The following is a 26,193-nucleotide window of genomic DNA, read 5'->3' on the forward strand; positions in this document are numbered from 1 at the left end:
TGTTTACTGAAGAAGATGTTGCAAATCAAGTTACAAATCAACAGCAAGTTTTAGTGACTACGGAGTCACATCCTGTGAATGTCAAGTTGCATTCAGGAATCGAGCTGTATTTAGATGTCGAGTTACAGAATGAAGAAGATGCACATTCTGATTATGAGATTAGTACACATGAAAGAGATGCTATGATACTTGACAGAGAAGTACATAGTGATTCTGAAGCTGAAAGAGAAAATGAAGAAACAAGAACTAAGCCAAGACTGTCTAAATATGTCAAAAGACATCATCCTGCAGATCAAATCATTGGAGATAGAGATGTCAGGCCAATGACAAGAAACAGATTGAGAAGTGAATCATGTTTGCTAAGCATGAAGGAACCTAAAACAGTAAAATATGCATTAGTAGATGTAGACTAGTACAAAGCCATGGAAGAAGAGATTAAATAGATAGAGAAGAACAAAACATGGAGTCTAGTTCCTAGAGTAGAAGACAAAAATTTGATTGGCACCAAATGAGTATTCAAAAACAAGCTAGATGAAAATGGTGAAGTCGCCAAAAACAAAGAAGAATTAGTTTGCAAGGGGTATGCACAAGAAGAAGGAATTGACTATGAGGAGACATTCGCTTTTGTTGTTAGAATGGATGGAGTAAGAACTCTACTTGCTTATGTTGCATACAAAGGTTTCAAAGTTTATCAGAAGGATTTTAAATCTGCATTTTTGAATGGTATACTAGAAGAAGAAGTTTACATAGAATAGCCAGAAGGTTTTGTTGATGATAACAATAAGAACATGGTATGTAGACTACACAAATCTCTATATGGCTTGAAACAAGCACCAAGAGCATGGTATGAGAGACTTTATACTTATCTTATGAAGATTGGATTTGAAAGGACTGATGATAATAGCAATCTATACATAAAGACAAAAAAAGGCAAAGGTATTTTACCATCTGAAATATTTGTTGATAATATCATATTTGGAGGACAAGATGTTTTATGTAAGGATTTTGCAAATCAAATGAAGCAAGAATTTCAAATGTCGATGTTTGGAGAAATCTTTTTTTTTTTGGGATCGCAAGTATACTAGATGAAGTATGGTATATAATCACTCAGTCAAAGTATGTCAAAGAAATATTAAAGACTATTGGATTAGAAGATTCCAAACCAGTAAGTACACCTACGGTGACCGGACATAAGTTGTCAAAGAATGATGATTCTATTGAGGTGAATCAAACATTATACATGTCTATGATTGAAAAATTGCAATATGTAGCATATAGCAGACCTGATATTGCATTATCTGTAGGGATAGTTGCAATATTCTCTACTAATCATAGGGAGAATCACTTAATGGCTATGAAGAGGATAATGAGATATCTTAAAGGAATAGAAGAGTTTGGTCTATACTACAAGAAGAATGAAAAGTTTGAATTGAGAGCCTACACTGATGTTGATTGGGCTAGAAACATTGATGACAGAAAGAGCACCAGTGGAGGTACATTTTTCTTAGGCAAGAGACTAGTTACATGGACAAGCAAGAAATAGAGTTGTACTTCACAATCTACTGTTGAAGCTAAATATGTTGTTGTTGTTATAAACTACACAAACACTGTATGGATCAAACAACTACTCAAAAGAATGAAGGAAGAAATCACTGAACCAGTGATACTTTATTGTGATAATACAAGTGCTATCAATATATCAAAGAATCCAGTGATGCACACAAAGAAAAAGCATATTGCAATCAAGTATCATTACTTGAGAGAGTTAGTTCAAGACAAAGAAGTGAAGATGGAATATGTTAACTCAAAGGAGCAAATTGCTAATATCTTCACAAAACCATTACCTAAGGATGCTCATGAGTATCTAAGAGGTAAACTAGGGGTGATACCCCTATCAAAAGCTATTTAAGAAATAGAAGGAGTGTTCTGCATCAAACAAGTTGATGTTCATATAATACAAATTGATGTAGTGGATCTTACTTTAGGAGCTGCCTAAAGTAATCACAGAGCTGAAACTTCAAATCAATCACAAGCAATGTGATAGAGGGAGAAACTGAAGAAACTACAAAAGATTATATTTACATATTTTAAGATGACAAATTTTTAGTATATGTCTTTGGCATTGTTGTCAAAGAGCGAGAGATTTATTGATCAAGAACTGCCAAAACAAAGAGGGAGAAAGTACATTAAACTAAATTGCTGATCAAAAAGAGAGAAAGTACATCAAAGAAAGAAAGCAAATGGAGATATTCCTTATAAATGTTGAGGGAGAAAGTGCAAGAGATTGTTGTCAAAGAAGTTGAACAAAATTGATCTTAGAGGGAGATCAGATAATTATTGATGTTGTTGATAAGTTGAATAAGATTGATCTTAGAGGGAGATCAAATAATTACTTATGTTGCTGATTTGAAGAGGACACATGAATGATGTAAGAAAGAGGGAGAAATCCTAATCTACCTAGCAAGAGGGAGATACAAGAAGGATCTCAGAGAGAGTTATAAGAAAGAGTTTTGTAACTTAATCAGAAGATGGAAGTTGTTGATAAAGGGGGAAATTTCAATACAAGATTTCTTCTTGGTATTGCTTTACTATTTTAACGCAGTCAGATTGGTTAAACAAGATGTTCATCATTTGATTGACTTGGTTGATCAGTTTGGTTTGCCATCAATGCCAAAGAGGGAGATTGTTGAAATATGATTGAAAATATCATAAAGATCATTATTAAGAGGGAGATTGTTCAAAAAGACTATGTGTTTCAATAATTTTTTTGTTATTGATGTCAAACCTACTATTTGCTGGTAAGACAACTACTTATAAGATTCAATTAATATCACTTAGTTGATTGATGAAGATGATTTGATCAATAAGAGGTAACAATAGAACCTAGAGGAAAGGTTGAGTTTTGATTATGTAATGAAATACAAGGATCAGTTAAGACACTGATGACATGATGTATTGATAATCTACTTAAGGTCACAAAATGATGGCTACACTTAGAAAGTTTAGAAGAACAAGTTACACAAAGTTTGTCTACCAAGCTTAACTGAGTGGATAGTAGGTGCCGAGCAAAGTCGATGCAAGCCAAGCAAAAAATCAGTTGGAGTTGAGTACAAGAAAATTCTAGTGGATGTTGAGCAAGATAGTTGATGTTGAGTAAAGTTTAGTTGATGCCAAGCATTAGTAAACTTTAGTTGGTGCCAAGTGATTTTATAGTTGATGTTGAGCAACACAGTATGTGTCGAGCATTAGAAGATTGATAATGTTGAGATGTTGCATTATGTTAAAGATCAAAGATTCGTTGAATCTAAGCTAACAAGTTTGTTTTCTTGAAACTTGTGAACCAGGAGGAAGATAAGGTTGATGAGCTGGTAACATATAATTTGATGTAAACCATTTTTAGGCGAATTCAAATAGACTCTAGGACAAGTTTCTAGAAAATACAAGATATAGGGTAGATACATTGTATCCTACCTAATCCATCCTAAACCCTAAATTGGATGATAGAAAATGAGTGGGAAAATATCCTAATTTCCTATTTATAGGAATATTTGGTCAAGAAGCAAAAAAATTTGTCATGTGCGAGAACCTAAGGAGGAGAAGGAGTTAGGGGTTTTGCTTCATCAAGTGACCCAAGAGGAGAATCTACAAATGGCATGTTAAGAAAGAAGGCTTAAGGAGATGAATGCTTGAAGGGTGAACAAGCTATCAGAGCTGCAAAGTATGAAGACCAAGTAGAATTGAGGATTGAACAAAGATCTAAAATCTGTACGAAAAGTTGTGAGTTGTATCAAAGCTCTATTGTTACTCTCTAACAATTGTATCAATCAAGGGTAAATCCTTCAGATTAAGGTTGACCTATCAATTATTTGTAAATCCTTTAACCGGGTGGCATTCTAAGTGAATGTTCTAAAGTCATCTAACAAGGCTCACTTCTAACAGTGTGATTGAAATCCCTTAACCAGGTCACATTTAACAATGTGTATTGTAACCTTTAACAAGGTTGGCCTTTCATAGGGCATCACTTCAGAAGAGTGAAAAGGAGTAGCATGTTACTGGTGGTTTTTCCCAAATTGGGTTTCCATGTAAATCATTGTGTCAAGTGTGCTGATGAATGTGTTGTGTTTCATGTTTTACATTTCTACAAGTTGATTTTGGCAGTAACATACAAGTTTTTAGTAATTACATAATGGATGCATGCATGGGTATGAATGTTTTATGGGTTCACTAAGTTGTGAAAAAATTTATTTATACATCTATAGACCTTGGATAATTGATTCACACCCCCCCCCCCTTGTTATTCTCAAGTATTCCAACAATCAAAATGGTGCCTTTCAAACTAGTATATGGTATTGGTGCACAAATTACTCTGCCCCTAGAGTTGTTAGTAGCTAAGTTGCAATTAGTAGTATAGAATGAACTCTTTCAAATTTCATTGGAGAAGAGGGTGTTATATATACATGAACTGGAAGAAGAAAGAGAGAATTTGTATGACCAAATTACAGAATAAGAGTAAAATGAATTTTTGATATGCAAACAAGACCCAGGAATTTCATGCAAGGAGACGAAATCCTACTCTAGGACAAACAAAGGGAACCAAAAGTTGTCCATGGTAAATTCAACACATTGTGGAAGGGTCTCTTTAAATTTAATGAAGTTGGTTCAAACTCTTTCCAGTTGACATATCTTAATGGCATGGTTTTACCGTTTATCTACAATAGGAAAGATCAAAAGTTGTATAATTTCTAAAAATGTTTCTTGAAATGTTAGTTTGTACATAGTAGTTTTACAATTTTTCTTTGCTTCAAGTGTTTTGGTGTTGGTTTTCTTTTTTTCTAGTATTTGATTTTTCTGTAACACGAGATTCTTGGTTCTTTGTGTTTCCTTTAAAAACATAGTCCCCAGCCAAAGCTGATGTTAGCCCTGTTATTAGTAGTCGCCTTTTAATTTCTCTACGTGCTTAATCAGACTCGTGGTTTAGAACTACTCACCTAATGTTACAAAACCCTTCAGATCAGTCAGCCCTCATCTTCGGTTATTAGTGAACCTTCTTTAAAGTTGGTATTTTTCTTTCACACCGAACCCATGGTATTTTGTGTTATCTTTTTGGAGGGCCTTGAACCTTTAAACCTCTTTGAATTGTTTGAACCACTTTAAACTGGATTCAAAATGGTTTAAATGGGCTTAAGTGGTACAAGTGTGTTCCTATTTATTGATGGTGGTGGACCTCATACTCCAAGATGGATTGTCAGGTATGACATTATCATAAAATGGTTGAGAGCTCAAGGCAACATGTAATAAAGTACCATGACATGGAAAAACCTCATGAAAAATAGGACAATTTAGATGGTGCTAACCTTTAAGGGAAATCACTAAATGGTGAACTAATGGATAATAAATTTCTTGTCAACTGGCTTAAGTGATAAAAAGAGGCTTCTCACGTGTGGGCTAATCATTATGAAGTAAAAAATAAATGAAAAAACAAGCATTTATTTAGCCAGTCATAAGATGTCAAATCCATTAAAACTTCATGGCATATAAATCTTTCCTTTTTTGCCTCGAGATTTACCATTAATTGTACCTTTAGTTTAAAAGTCACATTTCCAATGTGACAACTTGCTAAATTTTGAACGTGTCGACTAAGAAGGTGAGATGCAGAGGTTCAAGGGAGTTTTTTTTGGGGTTTTTCAACTGCGTCAATGTAAAAAAAACCTACAGCTCTGCTTAGTATTGTTTTCCTGCAGTTTTCTTTGTTCATAAGCTGGTAGCTTTTGTTTATCCTCTGTTAAAAGGCTATGAAGTCATCTATGCGTTCATTTGGTAGTGGTCACAGTATGAAGTATAAGAGGCGCCTAGTTGCAAATACAAACTTAAAAGGAGTGAATGTAGAATCCATCATGACCAAGTTGTGTGATCAAGCAAAGAAACCACTCTGGTGAAATTCTTGATAGTGGCTTACTATCAATCACCACTTTCTTACCTTCTTTTGTGAGCCTTGAGCTAATTTTAGAATGTGTAAGACATTATGACATCAAGTCCAAATGCATCAGGGGTTATGATGGAAAAGTCTTGGTCTAGGTAAACCGGGAAATTATCATGTCCATTTTCAAAATCCCTAATGACACCTTCTCAGACTACACTCCTACTCGATCCCTAGTTGTGTTCAATGAAGCCCATGAGAAAAATCGTAGTGTCATAACTAGGACTTGGACGGAGAAATTCTATAAGGGAAGCTCACATTTTCCCAAGAGTTTGAACAAGAATCATACAAAACCTTATATACACAATTAGGTGGCCCTTTTGCATAGGGTTAAGGGGTTTGTTGAAGCTTACCTTTTTGAAGACTGGATGTATGGCTACATAGAAATTATGGGAAACAATATATGAACTGGGGAGACTTGATTGTTGGCTCGCTAAGGTTACAACTGAAGCTTACCCAAATAATTAAGAAAGACTTTTTCATGTCTTCATTCTTGATGTACTGCTTAGCATGCACACATAACCTAATAGCAGTTCCACATGAACCTTGGACCACTGATATTATTATCTATGACTATTGCCCCTTTCTATGAAAGGTTCATGTTCTGGTTGATTATAAGAGAGTGAATGAAGTGTTCATGGGTAGACTATGTTTTGAGTTGGTTGGCATGTTAGAACAAAGGATTTCGCCTATAAACTATCAATTGGTTCGAACTTATGGCAGTGTATACATTTAGTTCCCTAGGTTTACCTACATTAGAGTAGGAGGTTTTGATGATGAACCCACATAGCTACATAGATACTCTACAGATTGTTTTGTATTGGCAAAGGTATGCAGATAGTTGGCATTTGTAATAAATAGATACATTTCTGAGGAAAACTAGGAGACCAATTTTTATGTCAAATTAGGCAAGCTCTCGTGTGAATCAATGAAAGATGCAATTGTTATTGGATTTGATTTGTGTAGTTCTGCTTTCAAGTTCTATGAGGGAAGAGAAGGTTCGATAACAAAAGGTTTGCATGGAACAACATTGGAGCTAGAAGGACAAATAACTCCTTCCCCTCACATTGAATAGTTTTGAGAGGATTGTCCCAATGAAAGAGAAGTTTATAAGAAGGATCATTTGAGATTGTCACTGTCCTAAATTATCTTTTTCCAATTAAAAATGAACATACATGGGTTGCAGGAAGATGGTTCAGAAGTTGTTGAGCCTGAATATTTAAACCAGGAAGAAGAGACCTTTCTTGTTGTGGATTGGACAAAGAACGAAGAGACTGACATCACCTAGAGGATTAAGCCCATTATTGAGCACACAACTACATGCGTGAAACAAAAGAGAAAGGATAAAATACCCAGCACACAATCAAAAGGACTAAAGAAAAACTCACAGCCTTCCCCTATAGCTAATGAAGTTCTTTCGATTAATCATGCAGGTGAGAAAGAAAGTTCAAGTGGACAAACCAAAAAGCAATCAATAACTTGCCTAAAGTTTGCAAAACCCAATCCAATACTAAAGCTCGGAAGTGTGCAAGAATGGAAGCCTAGAAGTCTGTTGTAAGGGGTTTGGATCAAGATAAAGAACAAGATGTTGCATCCATGGTCAATGAACTCCACCTTCAAAGACCTATGTATAGTGTTCCTTAGGTGGTTATTACATTGGTTACTCTGGTTAGGAACACATCAATGAAAGGAACCTTAGAAGCAGTGCCAAATTAGCTATCTAATTCTATAACTAACAAGTGGAGCTTGGTACTTATGTCCATCCCAATTAAGGATGTTGTGAGCAAGTATACTATCAAGACTCCCAGGACTAAAAGAACAAAGAACATTACCAGGATGTTCACTAATTCAAAAACAAGGGAGGTTACTATTGGAATTTCACACTACAAACCCAAAGGAGATTCCACTGATTAGAGCACTAGTGATTTTGAAATAACCATAGTGGATTTAGGGGTACTCAACAGAGAGAACAAGGGACACTAGTTGGAGCAATCTACTCAAAATATGTTGGTTTAGTCGTAAAGAGATGGAAAAGAGAAAAAGGAACTCAAACAAATTATCAACGCCCTTACTTGAATACATAGTTTCCTTTGATGGTTTTGGAAAATTACCTCTGGAGCAAGCACCACAGGCTTGTGACCTAAATTCCCTTGATAGAAAAAAGATTTCGAATCAACTGCAAAGAGGGAAAATGGGTTCATGAAATAATTGAAGATGGGGTGAAGTTCGTTTAGAAGTCCAACACAGTCTTTAATGGTGCAAAGGCCTTCCTGGGAGAAGTTCGATCCAATTTCCACTCTAAGAGGCAAATAAAATATAAGGCAATAGTTACTCATATTTCTAATATAGAACAATATGGAGTCACTACGTTCCTAACCAAGAACCGCATGAAGATAGTGGATGCAGAAATGCTCTGTCCTGAAGAAACATATGGGATGGAAATGCTCCATATGTGGGTTTGTGATTGCTCAAGTTCAAGTTATTGAAAACGAAATCAAAAATATGTATGACAATATGATTAGAGATATGAAAATTGTTAACTCAACTAGTTTGTCACATTATGAAAAGCATAATCTAGACCAGGAGACAGTAGTCAAAGCCTCTGAAGACACCATGAAACTAATCAAAGAAGAGGTAAACCTAACCACGGTGAATTTCATGAAGATCATGCAGGTGGAGTCTATGCTAAGTTCGTGTACAACTCAACTTCCCAATTATGTGGACTAGATCCTGAAGATGATATCGGACAAGGACACCTGGTAGATGAGGATTGTGAACTTGAAGAAGCCCAGCACAAGTGTCATTCAAGAATTGGCGTGTACAGGAACTGGAAGTTGACACGTAGAACCATTGGAGAAGACAGACAGACTGAAGAAGCGAAAGGTGATTCGCCCGTTTAATATTTTCTCTATTTTATATTTTTTGGCATGATTAAACTTAGAGGACAAGTGTCCTCTATACATTATTTAGTTTTGATAACTATGTTAGCTATCGTCAAGAGGTTGGGTTTTCAGGGAGACTTGGTGATCTGAAACTATATAGAGAGAGAGAGCAGATTAAAGGATCAGACAGGAGATATTGGGAAAAAAAGACTATCGGGTTTTTTAAGTTAGAATTTGTTTACTTTTGTTTTCTTTGACAAGTTGAACTTAATACAATCTCCATGCTATGAATGGAATTATCTTAGCCTTTTAAACTCTAATAATAATAGAAGATAGTGTTGTGATTTGAATCTTTTGTATTCATATCAATGAATGGGATATTTCTTTTGGGAATATTTTGAACTAGCTTACTTATCATTCTAAATATGTTTGTGGTTGAGTTTAATTGTCATTTTTTAGTGGTGCATTTTAATGATTTTCATGAAAACCTGATAAGCTTTGTTCTTTCTCTAAGTTCTTATTATTAGATTTAGAGTACATTTATCGAAGTCACTTATCTAAGAATAAGTAGTGTTGTCTTTATACTTTCCATTTAAAAGTATACATGTCTATTTAGAATAGTGATTCATTGTAAATCCAGCAAGGGAGTTGTACCTTATAGAATTCAAAGGAAAGAAATCAACATATGCTTACCCAACTGTAGTGAACTTATATTGTCCTCAAAAGGATGATAAGGTCAATTGAAGAGAATATTTGTAAGAAGACAGATCTATTCAGCAACATTAACATAGTAATTTTATAAACTAAGATTTGCTAGAAATTCAAGTAGATTGGAGAAACTAATAATGAAAAGAGTAAGGTCAGAAGCTTATTGATGTAATGTGCATGTGGTTTTTTCTCCATTTGAATACAACATAACATGTAGTTTATACTAAATGATTCGTTGTACAAATAAATCAAGGTCCATTTCTAAAAGAGTTCAAATGTGTTTCTTATGATATAAAAATGCCATGTTACTTTCCACTTTATAATGCCAACCATTTAAGAGCATCGCAATCTTAATTTCTATGACTCCATTTTTCAACGTCTTTCTTGTAAAGAGAATGAGCACTACTTAAACATATATTAAGCATCCAAGATGGATTTACTACAAGCAAATGTTTATTGGAAATCTTATGTTCAAAGCTGACCTACAATGAAGATGAAATTGAAAATTTTCCAATTATCTTTTAGACTTCCACTCAAATTATGATTTCCTAAAATCTTAGAAGTTTATAGAGTGGTCGGAAGGAAATCAAACATGCATATCCTTGTTCATCCTTACTCAAAGATTAATACCATAAACTTTTCCGAAAGTTCCAACGCAAAACCATAAAATTTACCACCTAGAAGTATTGGCTATTGTGTAGCTACAATAATTCATCTTGGAAAAAGATCGTTTTTTTTCCATATACTTCGGGTTCAGCTTTGCTCTGCTTATTTGAATACCATTGAGTCCACTTGCACCACCTATATCACTCAAGCTCTTCACTGTTTTGGTAAATTAATCTTGTAATTTCAAACATGATCATCTTTTTCGAAGGGTTCATGGCACTAGCTCTAGTAACTCACTCGCGTAGTTTAACACATTGAAATGATGCAGATTTTTACATGCTTTACAAAAGGCCGTCACGTTTTAGCGACCGAAAACCAAAAGTGATTTACGTTATAATAGACGCCATTTCCCAATCAAGCTCTTGACCATTCAAAGCCACAAGACAAGGTTTCCCAGCACCAACATTTACTAAGTTTTAACCGCCAAATTTGAGTTCATATTTCAAAGATAAATGAGTGTTTACGAGTTAATATTAAACATTAAGATCAACATTTGTCTTCGCATTAGTATCTAGTTTTGCGTACAATTATGACCACAATTCAAATTAAACTCAAAAGCAACCCATTACATCTAACATGCCAATCTGTTTTCAATTTTCACTAAAATGTGATCAAACCTCATAGTTACATAAGCAAAAAGGTATAACAATCTTCATAATGAACCAGATCTAGACCAGCATAACTCTAGAAATTGTTATATCTTTTAAAATTAAAAACAGTTGAAGTTTATGGCATAAGTTTTCAATCAAAACACCTCAATGGCCCAATTTTATCTCCACAGTTTTCCTAATGCCAAAGATGATAGGATATTCAAGGTTGAGTAGGCAGGCAGCACCATGATTGCACCAGGCAACATTATTTCTTGGTTTTTTTTCGTCTATGCCAAAAGAACGAGTTCTCTAGATAGATTGAAATGGCAAATTAACTATTTACACATCAATAACTTTTCTGCATGCGTTTACTGAGTTGAATAGTGGAAAATTTTCCAAGGTTATGACTAGTATTACAAACAACGACCTCAATGTCCCTAGTATCTTGAGAGGCTCTAAATTACCTCCAAGCACCCATTAACAATTTTAACGTTGAACAAATGGAATTTAGAGCCAGTAGGATCACCGGCATCCTAACCAATCCACGGGAAGCTTTCGAAATATCTACTAGAAATTATCAATTCCTTTCAAAGTTCTAGTATATATTATTACCGTGCAAAATGTACCCAACACGAACCACAAAATTAGTATGGAAAAAAGTATTTTGGCAAATCAATAGTAGTTGAGAAAAAAAAATTAATCTCTTGGTGAAATTTTCTTTAAAATAGGATTTGTTAAAATTTTATTGTCGGTTTTTTTAAATCGTATAAAAATTTATAAAAAATCCTTGTGAATCTTATAATATTTTATTATTATTGTTATATTGAGTCAAATTAATGATAAATCTTGAAGGTTAAATTTAGCCCACTTTAATCCTTACAATTTACCTCCAAATTATTGAATAGTGGTTTAGGGGCAGCAACCCTATTATTTATAATTGTTAAATGATCTCTATATCCTATTGTGGGCCAAACTTTTAAAAGAATAGCAAGTTTTAAAGAGAGTCCACAAAATAAAGACACATGTCTCCAATCAAATCTATTTTGTGCCTAAGTGAGAAAAGATAAAAAGTTTCAAGGAAAGTCTATAAAATAAATGGTGTGAAATCTACTAATTAACCTATAAACTAACTTAAATTTTTACCAAATTTTGACAAATATGACCATTTGATTAAGGACAAGCTTTGGAAATTGTAAGCAAAAATATTTAATTTACCATGTGAAAAAATTAGATTCCATTGGCGAAGTCATCACTGAAAAACAAATACTTTTTGTATTATTATTGGTGATCGGCCTAAGCATGTGACACAATTTTTGTAAAGTGCAAGCGACATGGCCACCCAAAAAGTACAAATAAATAAGTCAAATTGAAGGTCCCTGATGAATGAGATTAGCCAATTGGCAAATATTAGCCACTAAAGTTATCCTTGATTTAAATTAGGAAGTCTAACTATTGAAACGAAAATGAAATCCAATTACGTGAATATTAAAATATACATTGCAATGCCTACTACCCAACAGCTAGTAGAAGTCGCAATAAGCCCTTTCAGATATTGTCACTACACAACACCAAACCATCAATATCATTTTTCTTCAGTTTCAATGCAGTTACACAAAATGGGCTATTCAAGTTCTTTCTCTTTCCCCTCTTAATGAATGCCATTACTATAACATGAGAAAAAACAAATCAATTTGCACATTGGAAAACTATTTTCAAATCCACCAAAATCCATCTGCAAGAGGCAATTTTGCATTGTACCTATTAAATTACAATAAAACACAAATTTTTCCAGTCAGTTTATCAGATTTTAAACAAGTAGCAGATCCACAACCATGATCTCAAACCAAGCTTCAAAATTAAAAGTCACTATGATTACAAGCATAGGTTGTTTGCTTTAGAGTTTATTAACTTTTCGAATTTGCACCATCCTCGTGAAAATAAGTGCTAAAAAGTGAGCAACTCGAACATAATTGATCAAAATATTCTTATAAATGTTGAAAATCCTAAAAGCGCTTTCACAAGCACATGGTCAACATGAAGTCAGTAAATCACGAGCTATTGCCGACTGAATAAAATGGGTGTAGAGATAAACAGTTAACATCGATGATTGAGATGGGGCTAAACTCTGATGGAGCCTTAAAAGGTCAACCGCGTGTTGTAAATCCAGGTTTTGCGATTAAAGATCCCAAAAAACAAAAACAAAACTGCCTTGTGCCTCTAAACTCCCAGGCTCAATCAAAGAATATAGAACTCAAGGCCCTCTATATAGGTCTCCGAAAAATATTCTTCAAAGATATCGCTCTATTTAAATGGATAGTGATTTGCATATGATGGAATTTGATACTTTGGTCACAGTGGTTTTGAGGGTTAATACCTTAAGCCCTAGAATGAAACTCATTATTATCTTCAATGCCATAAGGCCCAAAAATGAACTTTGTCCAATGGAATGAGGCTAATGCAAGGCACAGACAAGAAATTCTACAATGAAGCGACCATTTGGACAATATACATGAAAGCTTTTTATGGTTGGAACCCCCTCTAGATGGACAGACAAAAGAATGTTAATGTGGGCTTTTGGGTTAGTTCTTCGGCCCTAAGGTTATGGGTAAAGAGTTTGCACTCAAGCCAGATGCAGCCATCAGATCATACGCATTCTATGGTTTGAGAATTAATGGTGTACATGTGAAATGTGGATGTTTGTTTTTCAACATAATAGCCTTATGGAGTTGACTAGCAGCTTCATTGCACCTCTTTTGGAGATTAATCATTTAGTTTGACTTGTATGCCAGGGGGCGCTGATTCATTGCTGCAAATTCAATGGGCTCGATGTGCCATTGGGCCAATAATTCCATCTATACTAATACACTCAGTCACGTGTTGGATAATAGCATTTTTAAGACTTAAAATCGCTAGGTGATAACTCAACCTGCTTTTGAGATGGCACATTGATCAACTTCTCAAATGCACTCTGGTGTTTTTGTATGGGCTGACAGTTTTTCTTTGGGCTGGTATTGTATATGTCGGTTTGTAGTTTCAAAGTGTACAGTTGTGGGGGGTAGCTAAGTTGCTTTGTTGTATGCCTTTGTCATAGAAAAGCATATCCATGCAGTCCCATAGATGTATTATGTTTTGGTGATCTCAGTGCATGGGAGTCTCTATTGATAGAACCCCACACATCTCAATTCTTTTTAAAAAATAGAGTTATCTCCACATCTAGTAGGTTAGGCCATGCCACCTTATTCACAAAACAGCCAGTACATTAATGGGGAGGTTTGAATAAACCAAACCAGAAAATGTGGATAGAATGCACGCAAGAAGAATTGTAAAGCATTAGTCATAATGACCTTATCATGCATTGTGCAAGCGAATAAACTACCATAAATAATGATGACACCTATTTTACTTCAGGTGTCATGGGATTTGCTTCCCTCTTAAAGGTAAGCAATAAATTTATTTTTCGTAATAAAAAGATATATACATTTACCATGATACATTTGCAGCCTGAGAAGCATACATACAATTGAAAATCCCAGGGAGATTGTGCTACTTGAAGCACAGACTAATTTGTGTTCCTCTATATACCAATTCCTCAAAAAATATAGTTAGTTCAGAATCCCTTGAACATGGGATTACAAAAAAATGATATTTTACAATTTCGGCTAAAAGTACGTTAAGAAAATTAGGGGTTAGCATCAGCCATAACCAAGAAGTCAAAAGCAAAATCTGTCCCAAAATTAATGTTCAATGTACAAGATAGAAAATTATAACATATATGCCAATGAAAGGCCATCCATGCTAAGATATAGCAGATTACAACATATTTATGTGCGTGAAAAGCAAAATAGTTGCAGCCTTCCATAAAAACAAACATTCGTCTCTGTTAACTTCTGCAAAAAGAAGAAACCCAATCATCAACAACTGAGCCTCACATTCTAAGAATGTCGGATTGTAGGATAAGTGTTCATTATTTGTTGTGCACCATAGTATGAATTGCTTGTCATCATAGGATTTTGATTGCGGTACCAATTTGCCAAGTAGTTTGCATATCTGCAGATGCAACCAGACACCATGATCAACTTTTTGAGTTGCGAAGTTTGGTTCAACCATTTTCCCAAACCAAGAGATCACAACAATACTTACTGATCAGCTGGAAAATTAACCTCTGCACCATTAGCCATCCATCCCCCAGAAGTCTGCAGAAAAGAAGCCATACAGTCAACACTGAAGAATGTAAAAATCGTAAGGAATAAGATAAGTCACTATTTCAGACCTGTTGGCAGCCACTGAACTCGATCATTTTCCCATGGACTTGAAGGTACTCTTCATATGTCTGAACGAGGAAAGTAAGTGTCAATAAACGATAAGCCAAATGAAAAGTACATTTAGTAGTTTTCTAATATTCAAAATCCCTAACAATAACCAAGAAATATTTGAGAGAACAAAATACAATAATTTCGGGCAGAAAAATATATAGAAGAATTCATAATAGATATATTGCATTAGATTAAATAATTTATTACTGATCAAATTATGATAATTGCTGCATCACATATAACATAAAACTTGGGCACATGTCCATTGAAAAAATGGAGAAAACACTAGTGCAAGGAAGGAAATCAGATTACTATTACCTATATTGGTTCTCACAGGAAGTGTGCATATCAACAAACAAACAAGCAACCTACTCAATACCGATCGTTGGCATGCTTGTGGACAAAATTAAACATAATTGAATAAATATTAAAGATAAAAAATACAGTCGCATTTACAAAAGTAAAAGCAAGACCCTCATAAGAATATTACAAGAATGGCATGGCACAAAATATTTCTCTTATTAGAGGTGAGGAATATCAACAAACAAGCAAACAAACAACCTACTCATAACTTTACATGATTTGCTCCCAGACATACAGGTCAGTGTATCATAACCAACTAAAGTGAAATTTTCAGCTAGCATAACAGTAAGCAATAGGTCCGGTAAAAATTATAATTTTTTAGTCAGTATAAGCAGAAAATCAATGCCAAGATTTGCAATTTTGGGATGTTCCTTCTACTGAACCGAAAAGAGGATTGAAATTTCCTCAACCAGCACAGCTTAGACTATCCCAGAGTTGCTGTTGCTTGTTCAGGAGAACACATTGGCCATTCCAATCACAGTAAGACAGCAACTAACAATATAATCACAAGGAATGGAAGGATCATATAATTTTCATTTACCTTAAATTTGAGTTATAAAATTCAATTCACTTATATTGATAGAACCCAAATTTAGTATCCTGTGAATAATTGGGCTTGAGTAAGTAATTAATGGATTTGGTAGATTCAAAAATTGAAGCTTTAAAAAAAACTTCAATGACATTAAGCTAGATATATCAGAAGCACAACATAAGGTACTAAACAGAGCACAATGATCAAAACAAGGGAAAGGAAAACAGAGATTTAGGCATGTGCACGCATAATGGAATTGACAATTCAGATGTCAAGGTTCAAAAATCCAAATGGAAGAATACATCTCTTGCATTACATATCTAGGCACTAACCATATCAATATGCCAAAAAAAAAATCTGTCATGATAGCATTGCATATGTATAGTCCTAAAAAGTTAGTACCCATTAATATGGAAGCTCTAGGACAATTTGGGCCCCATTTATCCTTGATTTTCCTGCTCATCTTTCTGTTTTCCTCCAAAATTCTAAATGCCTCTTGAATCTTGTGATTTTCAACTTGAAATTTACCCTTTCATGTATAGGTCGACTTGGTTAACCTATGCTGGTATAGGTAACACCCAGTCAACCTATACTTTGAGGGTTATATTTTCGTGGGTTTCGGGCCCAATGCAAAATATTTTCATTTTCCCACTTCCGAAGATTGGACTTTCATGATTTTGACCTCAAAATCACTAGAAGAGGAGACCTCTCCCCCTCATTTAAACATCATCTCATATCAAGTTGACATTCATCAGTTGCAATACATTCCATTACATTTACAAGTATTTATAGGAGCTCATGGCATTCTATCAAGCAGTCAAATCCAAGGTGCATCCAAGGCAAGCAAAAGAAAGGATTTGGCTCCAACATTTGAAGGCTTCCATTCCATTCAAGATCTCCAAGTTCTTATTCATCCATTCCAAGGCCAGTCTTCTATTGATTGTGTGAATTAATTCCAAATTGAGCAAGAAGCCCATCCTTCTCCATCCACCCTATCAAGCATACATACATTCATAATCTATGATTTGGTCAAGTATTGATCTATTGCATTTGTAAAGACATCCTACATTCTAAATTATACAACATACAAGCTAGGTTGCCGGTTCAGATACGGGTACGGATTCGGGTTCGAGACTTGGTTTTGAAATTCTTTCATTTTTTGGGAGGTTGGGTTCGGATGTGTTTTGGGTTCGTAGGCACAATAATGTGTGCATGTGGGCATGCACGTGCATGGGTGTGTGGGTGTGTGTGTACACATTCATACACCACTATGCTAATTTTAATACAATATAGCAAAATACACCACCATATCAATGTTTCAGTTTGAAAAGAATAATGTCAACATTAAGAATCAGCCATCATGATCAAATATCATGAAAAACCATGAAGCAATTCATCATCATTCTGCTGTTGTTAATTACAATCACAAAAGTAATGCTATGGGCCCATTTAAGCCTCAAGGCCAATGTTGTGATAGTGCCATATTGTAAGCTTCACACATTAATTGTGTGTGTGTATGTATATGTATACAAGTGTGTGTGTGTGTGTGTGTATGCAGCAAATACATTCATACACCACTATGCTAATTTTAAAACAACATAGCAAAATACACCAGCATAACAATGTTTCAGTTCAAAAACAATAATGTCAACATTAATAATCAGCCATCGTGATCAAATATAATGAAAAACCATTCAGCGAATCATCATCATTCTGCTGTTGTTAATTACGATCACAAAAAGTAATGCTATAGGCCCATTTAAGCATTAAGGCCAATGTTGTGATTGTGCCATATTGTAAGGATCAGACTGGATGAAGCCAAGGAAGCAGGCTTTGGATCCAAATTTAACCACAGTAGAGATCTCTTTAAATGTTGTTCAATTCATAGTTTTCTATGCATGTTAGCCTATATGCACAACATACATTTTGTAATAGGTGTGTGACACTTTTAAACATCCTGATTTTTCTCAAGCGACATTTAATTCAAATTAAATATGATTAGTAATTTGAGTCTAATCATGTGCTCGAGTCTAATTTGGCATTAAAAGTTTTTGGAAAAAGTAAACAAAAAGGTGTGTTTTGACCAAATTATCTGAAATTTTGTCCAGGTTCCAATGCTGGAATCCAAAGTCGCTCAAAAGTTGTCTGAATTCTGCCAGGGTTCCTTTTAGTGAATTTCCCACAAAATTCGTTCTCTGTGGCAGACTTTTGACAGATTCTAACAAGGACTAGACTTTTGAGAGAATTGAACCAAGAATTCCTAGGTCCAGGAGAGAATCTTGAGGCTGCAAGTGATCTGTATCCATCCACAAGGGTTTAACAAGCAAGGAAATATATACATTTTATTTTGTTTTACATGTTCACTTATTTCACTTCAAGGTTAATTCCTATACAGGGGCTTGACCTACGCAAACCCCTTTCCCCCAACAATTTCCCCTTCTCTTATGTGCAGGTGCAGATTCATGAAGTTTCAAATTTGGAATTGCAGATTTGGTGGTGCAGTTTCAGTCACAGTCCCCAGACCTTCAGATTCAACTAATCAGGGTATAGGTTGAACCACCTTTGACCTAGACATGATATATGTCACACCAAGTTGACCTGTTCCTGCAGCCTTCAGATTTTCACAGCAGAACGTTCCAGGCTTCAGGTTTCCAGATCCCGATCTGTTCCTAGTTTTGATTCAGTTTGGCAGAGTTAAAGTTCAAGTTACTTCCTCTACTAGCCCTCAAGGTGAGTTCATCTTCATCTTTCTCGTTTCTTAGCTCTTACTTTGATACACTAGATTAGTTATCTTGTTGTCTATCATTGTGTATGTGTTTTCTTGACTTCTACTCTCCTTGCATGTACTCTACATTATACATTTCATATCTATGCATTCCCATATATTAAACGGAAAGTAAGCATCCTTAAATCAAATACTTCTTCCTAGGTTTTGATCATGCATTAGCATCCCTACATCTACTTGGGTTATGCTGATCAGATTCTTAACCTAGAAAGGGTCAGATTTTAGGATCCCCTTTCCAGTGTATGGCAATGGAGTAGGATTCTCTCACAGATAACCATCTTCCACCATACAGCATATAAAAAGGAGTCTTTTCAATGGGCCTACTATTCATCATAAGATCAATGTTACAAAGGTCCTAGTATGGGTACAGGTCTATACAGTGCAGAAGAGAACCACAGCACTTTACGATTCTAGGTCCAGTAATGCTCGGATATGCCCATTCATATGTAAGGAAAATATAAATAAAATTTAGCAAAATTATCATATTACATGCATAAGATAGAGAAAGAAAATGAGAAAATATTACTGCCAATTCGTAATTCAAATATCAAGTTAGTCATTACATATGACATACCAAATAACACAGATTAGCATTATTCTTACTGTCTGTTCAAACAGAATTATCTTTTTAAAATAGGAAAGAAACAGATATAATTTGCAAGGACTGGATGCGGTGGGCAAGCAGTAATGCAACTTCAACTTGCTCTGGCATGCAGCTATTCTGTACAAATTAACATTCAGTGAGTTATGTTTGGTTTTTAATTTTGTTTTTCATTATTTTATCTTCCTTTTATTTTATTTTTCAGACGTTTGAAAGCTGCATTGCTCCCTCCACCCTTTTGGGAGGATACCCACACACGATGAGGTATGCAAGCATGAAAACCTACATGTATCGAATCTGAGTTCTGCGTGCCTCATAATACAGTATAAATATGTTAGTGACAAGTTAGACTATTAAAAAGGGTAAAAATCAAAATTTATGTAAAATACATATTGGATGGGAAATACACTTGAAATTAGAATTTAAGGGTTGCCCGCTAAGTTGCCAATTCAGGTTCTGGTTCGGGTACAGATATGTGGTTCAGATACGTGGGTACGACAATTTTTTCCCTCCTTGCGGATTCGGGTTTGTCCACATACGTATATTTATTTTCAACATCAAAGTTACAAATACAAAAAGAAGATTGATGCTCATAAATCCGTATTGGCCAATAAAATTATAAATAAATAATTGTATTACTAATATGGTTTCAGATTACATCCATTACAAATTGACATCAATTCAAACATGATCAACAAACATAACTATTGGCTGGGTTATACAAATCTATCAACAGTAATATACTCAGATTTTCAAATTTTAAAAAATCAATCCATGACCATCAAATGAATCAAAGTAGGTTGTTGTTCACTACTGTCATAAACTAAGGGCATTGCATAGACCAATTTTAATTTGAATAATATTAGCAAGCCATTGCAAGACACTATCTAAAGCTGATGCAAAGAGCATGCTGATGAACAAATCAGAAATACATACGTAAACTAACCTACTGCCTTAAGGTACTTCCTGGGTGCCCACATTTGTTGTGTGTCCTTCTATGAAGGACCCAAAGAGAACCCATGAAGTACCCCGGAAGAACCAGTACCAGGACCCAGGCCCAAACAGCAGTACCCGGTAACTGAGGTTGCCTGTCATGAAATGTAAAGAGTATCCCAATAAATATGAAAAATGGTGATTCCCATGAAAAAAGAAAAAATTAGATTAAGGGAAGATGTGTTTGACATGCATAAGTAGATTACCCTTCAGGCTCTAATTCATCTTTTGTAAATGCTAAGAGTACTAGAGTAAGGACCATAATTGTACAAGTCACATAAGTGGCTGCAAATAAAACACAAGAAAATTGAAGCTATTCCTTGCAGTTCACTCCTTAACTATCAAAATCTCTAGTGCTAGTTACTTGTAGAGGATGCAACCTTGAATAGTGTTCAGATATGGTCATACACCTCTACAAGTGTTAGATTAGCTGCTAGGAAGATCAAAGAGTTTACAAGGGAGGATCTGATGACAACTTTTGTTCATCTTAATTGACAATGAGATACAAAAGGCTACTACAAAAGAGATAAACCAATTGATAAAATTGGTGAGAGATTTCTTTACTTAATTTCCATGCACAGTTGCCATGTTGATGTAATTTGACCACGGAATATAGCTTTATTTTGAACAAGCACATAAATATAAACCAATTTGATTTATTATGCACCATTTAGACTAGAATTAATAATTATTAGTTGTCTTTGTTGATTTTATATATTCTGTGAAAATTATTGTTATTTTTTATTTTTTTAATTAATTTTTTGTGTGGTTATAAAGATGCCATCATTCTGGATTAAAAAAAGTCAGCTTACCCATACCCCAAACCTGAACCCAGAACTTAGCAAAAATCTATTCATTCCAGGAAAACCCAGGGATGTGTCCCCACCAATTTTTGAGACGTCCTCATTTGTGGAGTACTCTGTTGAGGGAGGGGCACATAGGGGATGTCCCCAGCTTTAAATAAAACAGGGGACATCTTCAAAAATTGGTGGCATCCAAAAAAACTCAGGGGATAGCAATAATACACACACAAATATAACTATATGTGCATATATTTGTATAGATATGCAGCTAAAAATAGAATAATATTTAGAATGTCATAAACCAATACACATGCTAAACGAAACCATTACAAATTTCAAATTTTAAAATATATCAGGTGTAATGCCTCACTTGGAGGTCCTTGGAAACATTTTTTTTTAAAGATAAAGCATAGATACAAGCAACTACAAACATAAGATCACAAAGACCACAGCAGAAGACTAAAACCAATCACCAAAGATCCCCAAGAATTCATCACTAACAACGCATTCATTTCCATCTACATGAGTTAAACATACAAGGTTCATTCCATTAATATACTAACAAGGTTACGATGTTTATTTCAATCTCAAACACAAATTCCTAGAACCATACAAGTTCATTTGCCATATGTCCAGAGAATAAATGAATCCGAGAATAGCCATCCTGAAATTAGGCTGTCTGAAATCCTGTCAACTTTAGGAATCTGGAATTTATATACATTCAGATATCGGTATCAAAAAGATCAAGCTAGAATCTCATGATAGATAAGTTCAGAGTTCACTTAACGCCAGTGTAAGTATTAAAAATATCTTAAAGATCAAACTATAATCACTATAAATTTTGGCATTTATAAACACAAATCCCAAATGTGCACCCACAGGAGATCCGTTTCAGAATCTGATGTCAGTGTATTTCATACCCAGAATCACCTGAGAAATTCTGACTATTGCAGATATCTGATCGTGTTTATCATATGAAGTTCATGCTCTCCTGTTTCAGTCAGGTTTCTCAATTGGATAAGTCAGTGCCTCTCTCCCATATATTTATGATGCTGTGTCAATGAGAAAAGGGGGCCCCCTTGTTCTTAAGCTTTAAACTTGGGGGTTACCATAAACATTCCACTTCATCAGCTTTGTCAGGAAGTCCACACACTGCAACATCTTCCCTTTCCAAGAATTTGTTCGTGCAACCCGACGAAATTGAGTTATTTCCTACTACAGTGCAGATTCTATAGTCAAACTTCTTGCAGCCACTAGATGTCTCCTTCCACTTAAAGTGTTGTTCCGATATTTTGGTTTTGTAAAAAAAACCATTCTTTTTCATGTTTAATATTTTATTTTAAAGTGGGGGTCCTTTTTTAAAGCGCTTGGCCCATGTTGGTGCAATCCATACATGGGCGCCATTACCAATCATGGGATGTGCTCCCCCATTTATGGGATGTGATCCCTTGTGCCGCTTGGGGTTGGAGGGAGAGGTATAAATAGCCCTTCTCCCCCTTTTTTTTTGCAAATACAAACAACTCAAATGTTGGACATTTTTTCAACTATGGCAGACACCAACTAGCCAACAACATGGTCACATGATTCATAACGAGATGAGTCAGAAGCAATTAATGCTTCTGCTGCATATAGCCGTGAGATTTATCACATAGGTGTTTGGGAGGGCAGATACCCTTAATTGAGGTCTATTTAGTGATCGAAAGAGTCCCATCATGATGATCAGAATGAGAAAAGTCCTGTGATGAGGTTCTGGGATGGGCTCCCATAATAAGTATAGCCCAAGCAAGCAGCCCTGAACACAAACTCGTAGAAAAATTCTACAGTAGCCAATATAACTGATAGCAAAAATCTGATAATATATTAATGAACTGGTAACAACTCACATTACAAAAATTACAACTCGGCAGCAATTAATATAATTTGGGTATTATTTGGCCAATGCTCACTGTGACTTTATGCCAAATGCCTGAAGACGCCAAATATGGGTTTACATGGACACATAGAAACCTCTCTGTATACATATTACCAAATGTCTAAAGACACCAACTACAGCATAAATGGACTTTAAATATACTCTCCTTAATACACACATAATTGATATCCACTTACAGAATAATATTCATATGTATCCCCTTACATGGCATCAACAAGTGGACTCCTCTACAACTCAGGACTCTCACTAAGATATCTACCCCATCCTTGAATTCCCTCCAGGACTATACCACTAATAAAAAACAAGTTCACCAGAACTTGGAAGTTCCTCCAGACTCCAACCACCATGACTAAGGATATAAAAATTAGCTCCAGTCCAGTTTAACAGTTCCAACAAAATTTCATTATCTCTACCACTACTTTGGGTGGGCTACTACTCATTTCAACCTCTTATTCTAAATGATAAAGCTCTTTTTAAATAGAATTTTTTCATATTATTGTTATGTCCCTACTCATACCTCATGAAGAATTACTGAATGAGGTCATCAAAAATTGTTGGTCCACTTATCCTTATTTTAAGATAGATGCAATATATGGGGGTCTTAGAATATTGCATTGTAGGATGCATAAAATAATTATTTATAAGGTTTGTTAAAAACGTTCTATAATAGCAGTACAAATAAATCCTATAAACATGCAATATATTATTTAGTGAAGTTGTGGAATCTAGAAGCGACATATTATTAGTGTTTAATTTTTGCTGCAAAAGTATGTAGTAAACTACAGCCTAATTAATTGCTGCAAAAGTGCATAGTAAGCTAGTGTACTTTCCAAAACCCTAAATTATCAAATATTTCTTTGGTAGAGATCAATTAGACAAGAAAAGATGGCTGTGTATGACAATGACACTTTCGCTGACAGAGGGATTATTGTTGCCGAGGACAAAGCTGAGAGGTGTCAGTTGAGCTTTGTGTTATTTGTGTAAATAGAGGATCTTCTTAGTTCCAGGGTTAAAGCTAAAGAAGATAATTATTCTTTGATTGTAAGACATTGAAGTTTCCGAATCTGACACATGGGTGACGATCAAGTACTCATGGAAATGCTTGAAGGATGATGTATTATGGTATGTACAATTTGTCGAAGTATTAAGCGAGCCCTCACAGTGGCAGTGGCTCAAAGGATCTTAATTTCAACCACAATATTTTGAAGAAATGAAGACCTTGATTTCACTAAATATGGTGCAATGCTTTTTTTGTAAGAAACTGTCTGTCCAGAATAGGGCGCACGGCTTTGGATTTAGCTCCAACTTTAAAATATTTGGGCTCGAGTTCACTGCGAGTCCTAATCATGATTTGCACTAAAGTCCAAATGCCAATAACCAACCACAATGCGATGGAAACTCATAAATGAGGCCACAATCATTACTAAGAACACATGTTTAATATTTATTAAAACACTACAGATTGTATTTGTAGTCACACTTATAATATTTATTAAACCTTATGTTAAGAATAAGTAAAGCAGCATACCATATGTAACAGATCTTCCTCAGCTAGATTACCACCACCATGCTTTGAATTTCCCCCAGACCGTGATCGCTCTTTCTTTCCATCAGTTCCTGAGGACCTTTCTCTCTCTCTGCGCCTGTCAAAACTCTTTTCTGGTGCACGTGGTGACTTTGATCTAGAATCTTTTGGTTCTTCCAAATGGCTGGAAACAATATTTGATACCATGCCTCCAGGAAGATTGTATTGCTCAAGTGAAATGACTGGTGGATACTGTGTACATGGGTACACCATCGGAGTTAATGGCCAACTGACCTGAGATGGAATGCCGGACATGCATTTTCCATCTGCCACAGCATTGGAATAGTCCCTGTGAAGTCTTTTTGTAGGAGGACCATCGTGAACAGATATCCTGCTGTAGCAATATTTCAATTTGTAGTGAGTACAGGCAACCTGTTATCAAAATCGACAAAAGAAGGGTAATATCTCACCACCTTTGTTTTCCCTCTAATTCAGCCCCATCATCTATAAGACTGCAAAGTGCTTCCCCAATTTCTTGCGTCAGCTCCTGAAATTTAGATCAATAGATAAAAAATAAACCACCTCGTTGAAGATGTGACATAAGCAGACAGATAACTAAAAACTCCCCTGCTGTAGCATATTGTGTCCAACAAAAGAAGTGATGCCCAAAGCAAAATTTGAGAAATTACACTAACACTGCTTTGAATTCAAGATGCATGGATTGAATCAAATGAGATCACCTGACAGTCTCTACTGATTTTGACTGGCTTGTATTCATTCAATGGGTTCTTCAGGTGCACTGTCTTCTGAAATGGTAAATTATAAAGCCGGAGCCACTTCACCTTGAAAGTGCGTCCCCATGGATTTGCCCCACTATTAGACTCACTCCAAACATTAGTCCTCTTACAACCAACCGGAGACATCATTTGAGCATATCCTTGGAAGTATCCACTCATATTGACACTAAAGATTAAGATGACTCTCTGTGATTTCTGAATGAAGCCACAACAGTTGTTAGTACTAGACATGTCGTTCGATTTTAATAGAGAATCACTACTTTTGAAAAGCTTATTACTCACATGGAAAGCTTCCTCTAAAATAGGTTCATTCATCACTTGAGTTGCCCAAATTCCCTTCTCAATCGACATCTCCAAATTACGATGGTTCAGGCTCTTAATAATGAAAAATCTAGTTGAATGCACCTTAACCTCTTCTGAAGAACCATTCATCAGTACATGAGAAAGATGTTTAACTTTCCCTAGACTACTTTTTTGATGCTGTTTTTCAAATCCTTTATGGCTTGAACTTCCTGTGAGTGACAAAAATACAAAAATTTACTTCAGTAAAACAAAATAATATGAGTACATAGCTATAACTTCCAATCTAACAGCATTGGCATATTTCGTAAATATGGGCACAATGTATATAACACAAAAGGATACAAAAACAAATAACAAGCCACCCAAGAATGTGAAATTGGTTCTTTAAATTATACATAGAATGTCCAGGAATATTAGAAGCG

The 26,193-nt window shown here is 35.2% G+C and overlaps 1 protein-coding gene across 8 annotated transcripts in view; it reads right to left on the bottom strand.

Annotated features, from left to right (window-relative positions):
* Positions 1-14,367: 14,367 nt before the first annotated feature.
* The window catches only part of LOC149531102 (YTH family protein), a 92,442-nt gene continuing 80,616 nt past the window's right edge, over positions 14,368-26,193 (bottom strand). For 2 of the 8 annotated variants that reach the window (XM_089811346.1, XM_089811350.1), the window contains 7 exons: positions 25,751-25,980; positions 25,412-25,663; positions 25,145-25,218; positions 24,675-25,062; positions 15,094-15,153; positions 14,964-15,016; positions 14,368-14,870 (listed from right to left, as the gene is read on the bottom strand). In XM_089811346.1, the coding sequence (XP_089667472.1) occupies positions 14,756-14,870; positions 14,964-15,016; positions 15,094-15,153; positions 24,675-25,062; positions 25,145-25,218; positions 25,412-25,663; positions 25,751-25,980 (1,172 nt within the window). In that variant the 3' untranslated portion in view covers positions 14,368-14,755. Of the gene's footprint in view, positions 14,871-14,963; positions 15,017-15,093; positions 15,154-24,674; positions 25,066-25,141; positions 25,219-25,411; positions 25,664-25,750; positions 25,981-26,193 lie in introns of all 8 variants that reach the window. The other 6 variants (XM_089811344.1, XM_089811348.1, XM_089811345.1 and 3 more) reach the window with 3 other exon arrangements.

Source organism: Cupressus sempervirens, chromosome 11 (assembly GCF_028749045.1).
Source record: "Cupressus sempervirens isolate cs-2001-9-10 chromosome 11, ASM2874904v1, whole genome shotgun sequence".
Taxonomy (NCBI): domain Eukaryota; kingdom Viridiplantae; phylum Streptophyta; class Pinopsida; order Cupressales; family Cupressaceae; genus Cupressus; species Cupressus sempervirens.